Below are 6,501 nucleotides of genomic sequence, written 5' to 3'. Positions count from 1 at the left end.
AAAAAAAAAAAAAATCCACATTTTAATCAGTATCTCTACATCAAAAATTTAAATTCTAAATTCCAGTCAAATTCCGCTCTACTTACTCTATAATTTAAAATATAAATTCCAATAAAACAAAATAATTTTGACTCTACTAAGAGTTGACCATAGAGATGTAACTTAGAGTGAAAGGAAAGAGATTTATCATTGGATCTTTCTGCTCCAGGTTACCTAGCTGGGAGTAACCTGAACAATAACATTAGTTGACAATACCTCTCTTCCCTTTCCAACTGAATGCTTTAGCAAATTGTAATTCTGTTCCAAAATACTATGCCACCAAATAACAACACTTTTAATGAGTTGGCTGATTACCATGAAAGAGAATACTTTTCTGGGCTAGTAATACAGAACACAAACTATATATATTCAAGTAAATTATGTCAGTGTGTGAAATGAACTCAGAAGTTTGAAATCAGGTGAAAATTATTCTTGGAAGGAAACTGAATCTTTCCAAGACTCACTATATAAAGATAATTTTTTAAATGGACCATCACAATCTCAAATAATTGCCTTGCCCACTAAACATCTAATTATTTCTCAAAGTCATGACACTTAATTGGTATGAAAAAATAATAATATAAAAAAATTAACAGTTCATAAACTAAAAAAGGCTTTCAAAAAATGTATTTTGTATCTCTATTCTGTCTGCTTTAATCCCCTCACAGGACCTAAGTCCTAAATCCACTGTTCACGGCAGGCATTCAAATGTTTTCTAAATAAATAATGAATAAGTGAAGTAAATGGAACAAATTACCTTACAGTAATATCTATATATCAAAAAGAAATTTACAAGGAGGAAGCTGCTATGTAAGCCAGTTACACACTATTCTCCTCACCTATAATCCCATGATTCAAGGAAAGCAGTATTTCTGTCCCAAATTAAAGCACTCTGGTATAGCCATACAACTGATCCCTACCATGCCTATCAGAAAATTTCTGTTAGTGACAACTGAAATGAAAACTAGTAAGCATAGAAATTATCTTTAAGGGAAAAAAAACGGCATGTAGGCAAAACCTTTTTTTAATGGACCTCAGATATACAAAACTAGATTACTCATAATCTTTGGTTCCTAACACATTCTTATCACTGGTCCAAAGTGAGTTTTCAAATCTGTTCTGCAAAAAAGAAAAAGGGACACAAACAACGAAGTGGGGGGGGAATTTGTCCTTTTACAATTAGGAAATGTGCTATGAAGTTAACACCAAGGACATTCACGAGTTTGTACTTGAGTGCAGTGATAGCCATCATACGTTACTGCTCCTAAGAGGTGGTCAGTATGGCTATTAGAAAGAATTTGGAGCCAGACTGCCCAAATTCAAATCCTAGCTCTGCCACCTAATATTTGTGTGACTTCTGCAAGCTACTGAAATCTCTTTTAAGCCTCAGTTTCTTCACCTGTAAAATAAAAGTACCTATTTCACTGCTAGTACTGTTATGTTATTAACAGCTAGCTAACCTAACAGTAGCTACTTATGTTAGAAGATTAAATGAGTTAATATACGTACAGCATTAAAGTAACGCCTGGCACATAGTAAATAAACAAATAAATAAACTCACCATGAACTACCACACTCTAAAGTTAGCTCAAAAATTTCCCTTATAACATGGGTTAAAAACTTTTTTTTTTTTGGGATGGAGTCTTGCTCTGTTGCCCAGGTTGGAGTGCAGAGGCACAATCTAGGCTCACTACAACCTCCACCTCCCAGGTTCAAGCGATTGTCCTGCCTCAGCCTCCCAAGTAGCTAGGATTACAGGCACCCACCCCATCATGCCAGGCTAATTTTTGTACTGCTGTAGAGACAGGGTTTCACCATGTTGGCCAGGCTGGTCCTGAACTCCTGACCTCAGGTGATCTGCCCCCTCGGCATCCCAAAGTGCTGGGATTACAGGCCTGAGCCACCAGTTCCGGCCAAAAGACTTTTAATCATAGTATCCCATGGATTCTCCTCAGTACTTATCAATGTGAGAAGAATACAGACTAAAGTTCAAATGTCTTCACAAAAACTCTTAAACGTATTCCAACACAGTTGATCTCCCAAAAGGATCAAAACCACTGCTGAAAATCTAACATACAATTCCTTCCAAAGGTTAGTATCACACACACAAAAAAAGGTAGAATTGAAACCGGAAAAAGTAAAGAGGAACTTGCTCAGGTTACTCCACGCAGTCTTTGAATTTCATCCTCACCTTACAGTTGGTCAGGTTAATAGAAATCCCTGCATTAGCATCCCAGAAAAGACAGAACTGTTTCTGTTCCAAGCAGATTGCCTGGTCCACAGTAGGTGTTCAACGACTATATGCCAAACCAATTAATGCCTAAAAGTGAAACTACTTCTGACCTATACACCTTCCTTTCTCCATCACTGTCAAATAAACTCTGGATAATTTTTTTTTTTTTTTTGAGAACATCTAGGTTCGTAACAGCAAACCACCAGTTCTGCATATGAACTGACTGCGTAGTTTGAAAGAAAGAAAATAGTTAAAATACAATAAAAGGGGCAGAGATAATCTGTTCAAAGGAATAATCCCTCACCCTAGAGTTCACTGTATTACGATTTTGAATGTAAACTTTTCCTTTCTTTGGGGGAAGTCACACAGGTAATTCACTACTGAAAATAAGACTCCATTTAAAAATACAGAACAGAGCTCATCAACTCTAATTTAATAGATGTTATCATGAAATTAGTTTTCCAAAGAGATCAGTACACATACAAGTCTACTTATTCAAAGAAACAAACTCTATTTTCCCACATGTCTAAATTGAGTTACTTCAGTTAACAACACTATAGGCAGGGCGCGGTCCAGCACTTTGGGAGGCTGAGGTGGGTGGATCACCTGAGGTTGGGAGTTTGAGACCAGCCTGACCAACGGGGAGAAACCCTGTCTCTACTAAAAATACAAAATTAGCCAGGCATGGTGGTGCATGCCTGTAATCCCAGCTACTTGGGAGGCTGAGGCAGGGGAATTGCTTGAACCTGGGCGGTGGAGGCTGCGGTGAGCCAAGTGCCATTTGCACTTCAGCGAAATTCCGTCTTAAAAAAAAAAAAAAACTATATATGAAAGCAATGTAAGCAAATGGGTATTTCTTTTTCATTTTTTCAATTATTAAATCACTTTTGTTTTTCTCACTTTATTTCTCCAAAAGCAAATGGGGCCAGGTATGGTGGCTCATTCCAGTAATCTCCGCACTCTGAGAGGCCGAGGTCGGCAGGTCGCTTTAGGTCAGGAGTTGAATTTTTAATACATACTCTTAATAAACGCTCAAATTATATAGAGCCATTTTATGAATGAGATTCTCTGTCAATTCATGACTATATGAGAATCATTTCAAGAGTAATAACAGCAAGATTATGTTTTATTTCAAGGTTCCCAGGGAAAATTGAACCCTAGAATAGATCTCTAAAACTTTCATCAAAGAAAAATACTGTTAATTTTCAATTATTGAAGAAAAATCTCCAGGTATTCAGTGGGCTGCTAATAATACAACAAATTTAGATCAAATCTCAAATTTTCAAAATACATTCAATGTTAACTTTACCATCTTTCCACCCTAGGAGTACCCCCATCATCTTAAGCAATGAAGACCATTTTACTTATGTCTACCAAGGTGTGCAGCAACTTAAAGCATCACTGCTCTAAGCACCTCAAGAAAATTTACAGCTAAGATACTAGATCAATGTAAAAAACAGGTACTAACAAAATTCTCCTAATCTGCAAATATCTATTTAAGCACCAAAATTTACTGTTTAAGAAGTCGTACTTTCAACTATACACAATAACATCCTAAAACACAACAGAGTAAAGTATACACCTGGGCATCAAAACTTCCAACTCTCCAGAACTTTACCTTTCTGTTTTTAGAACAGGTGTTACTCAGTTGTCCAGGCTGGAGTGCAGTGGTGAGAGCATAGCTCACTGGAGCCTCAGACCCCTGTACTCAAGCAATCCTCCCCAACACAGCCTCTCAAGTAGCTAGGACTACAGGCGTGCCCATACCTGGCTAATTTTTCTATTTTTGGTGGACCTGGGGTCTCGCTATATTGCTCAGACTGGGCTCAAACTCCTAGGCTCAAGCCATCCTCCTGTCCCAGTCTCCCAAAGCGCTGGGATTACAGGCATGAACTACTGTACCAGGCCCTCCAGAACTCTTCTAATTTAGGATACTGTATTCCTGTCCCATGCAACTACAGCTGTCATAAATAACAACATTCAGGACTTGATCATATGCAAAGCCATAATACATGATGGAAAGCTATAATACAAACAGCAGAAACAAGAATTGCTAAGTTTGCTTAGTTGCGCCTATGGGTCATGAGAATCTGTCTCATTCCTGTCTAACGAGTAATCTGCAACAAAATGGAAAATAGAAAAAGACAGGTTCTCAGAGTCATCTGCTTGTTTCAAATTCAAGTCTCCAGGATTTGGCTGCTCATCAACTTCCAGTAGTAAGGCATTGTAAGAACCTTTAGTTAAAAGTTTTATGGTCTCACGCTGGACTACTCCTCAAGCAAAATAATAAAAAAAAGTTTTTAAAAAAAGGTTTTAAACTAATATGCCACTTTTTCATTGCAATGTAAAAAAGTTCTTCTAGGAAGATTAACATTCTACATTTTTATCTTAGGCTTCAAATATTTCAAAGTACCAGAACAAATCTATGTTCTCATAGCTACAACTCACCAATAAAAAACCAGAGGTGATGACTCCACTAAAGCCTCCAAACAAAAAACTTGAATATAACTTCCCAGAAATGTGAATTTGTAGCATCCTATATCATCAGCTCTATAAACCCGGAGGCATATGCCATTCTTACCTTATCCTTTTCATGTGGAAGAAGGGACACTGGAGGTAAACAGGAAAGAGACTCACAACACTCTTTCCCATCCACATTGGTTGCTTTAGTGTTGAGCCGATAAAGAGGTCCATCTTTAAGGAGTCTGCCATGGCCAATGGCACGTTTGATAGCCAATCGTAACTGCTGGTGAAAGCCAGAGGCAGCACTGCCTCCAAATAACGCAGACACATCCTTCTGACCTTTCAAAAAACGTTCAATGCTTTTCAAAGTTGAGCCACCAGACTCTGCCAAGCCCTCAACTGCCCGCTTTATCAGTTTATTCCAATCCACATTTTGTTTATTATCCAATTTTCCATGGTTCCGAGGCTTAGGAAGTGCTATTCGCCCAGGATTATCAGGATCTTTATAGGAATTGAGTCCTTTATTTGAGACTTTTAAAATCGTTCCATCTTTAACACTCAACTCCAATTGTTCTAAAACAGTTTTACGATCCAAGCCATGGGATGAAGACACAGCATTGCATATCCTTTCTTCTGAAGGACGCTGTTTCTGCTTTTTCACTTTTTTGATGGCCTCCAAAATCCACTCAGTATAAAGCGGGTTTGCGAGTTTTACCATGGTGAAGGATTCTGTATATCCATAGAGTCGTTATCCCTTATCCTGATGCTGAGTAAGTTTTACACCATGGAAACCAAGATTCTCGGAGGCTGGGAACCAGTTAACCATAGCATACAAGTTTTCTGGCCTAAGTCCTTCCTCCTTTCACAAAACAGAATGCCTCCCCAATTGTACTACAGAAACCAAAACAACCTGTTGTTTGAAATGTCTTCCAACTTCCCAATGAATTTCTCAATAGCACCACACATAGGTCTTGTCATAAAGCTGTAAGAACTCAAGAATATTTCATTCCCGGCTTCAGAGCAGAAAAATGTGCATCTTATGCCTGAAAAGCAATGAAAATAAGGTCAGTTTTCTACCAACACCTACTTCGAACAAAAATAAGCATCCTCATCTTAAAGCAATCAAACAGCAAGTGTTTAGTGGGCACCTTTGCCAATTTCCAAACTTATCTATTAACATTCCAAAACAATCATGTATGTAAACCATTGGGATAAAAAACAAAAGAAAAAAAAACATGAGTAATTAGGATACAATGAGGAAACACGATGAGTGTTCTAAGAATGACCTTAAGCTACCACTAACCAGAGGGGGTGATGGCTATTCTGTACTCCGCAATCTCTGCTCACCAGTCTAGGAATTTCAACTCTTCCTTGACATCTTTCCCCAAGAAACTAGTCAGCACTTCAACAAGTATCTGGATTAGTAGAAAGAATCCTGCAATGAAAGTAAGAGTGAATCTTTCATCTTTCAAAATTCTAGACATTCAGAGTGGACAAAAACAGTCAATAAGATAGGCAGAAAACGATTGAGAAAATTTTAGCTATTTCTTATATGAAAAGAAACAATGAATACAATATGCACACCCAGTTTATAATTTAAGTATAGTATTACCTTAATCTTTCCTAATGGAAACAAAAATACTATTGAAAATAGCCTAGTGTGAAAGTGCTGCCTGAATTTAACAATAATTCACTTACATTCAAATTTTAAGAATTATATGCTGATAGCTTCTCCTAACCCAAACTAAGATGTTTCCTTACATTCA

General features: G+C 37.5%; 1 protein-coding gene across 1 annotated transcript in view; it reads right to left on the bottom strand.

Moving 5' to 3' along the window:
- The window catches only part of KAT6A (K(lysine) acetyltransferase 6A), a 140,739-nt gene extending 134,557 nt beyond the window's left edge, over positions 1-6,182 (bottom strand). Inside the window, exons 1-2 of the mRNA XM_012001563.1 lie at positions 6,039-6,182; positions 4,854-5,778 (exon numbers count right to left, since the gene is read on the bottom strand). Coding sequence (XP_011856953.1) covers positions 4,854-5,453 — 600 coding nt within the window. The 5' untranslated portion in view covers positions 5,454-5,778; positions 6,039-6,182. The remainder of the gene's footprint in view (positions 1-4,853; positions 5,779-6,038) is intronic.
- Positions 6,183-6,501: the final 319 nt, after the last annotated feature.

The sequence above is a fragment of the Mandrillus leucophaeus genome, unplaced genomic scaffold (genome assembly GCF_000951045.1).
Source record: "Mandrillus leucophaeus isolate KB7577 unplaced genomic scaffold, Mleu.le_1.0 Scaffold664, whole genome shotgun sequence".
Taxonomy (NCBI): Eukaryota; Metazoa; Chordata; class Mammalia; order Primates; family Cercopithecidae; genus Mandrillus; species Mandrillus leucophaeus.
The sequence above is the reverse complement of the archived record's forward strand: the minus strand, read 5'-3'. Positions and strand labels throughout refer to the sequence as shown.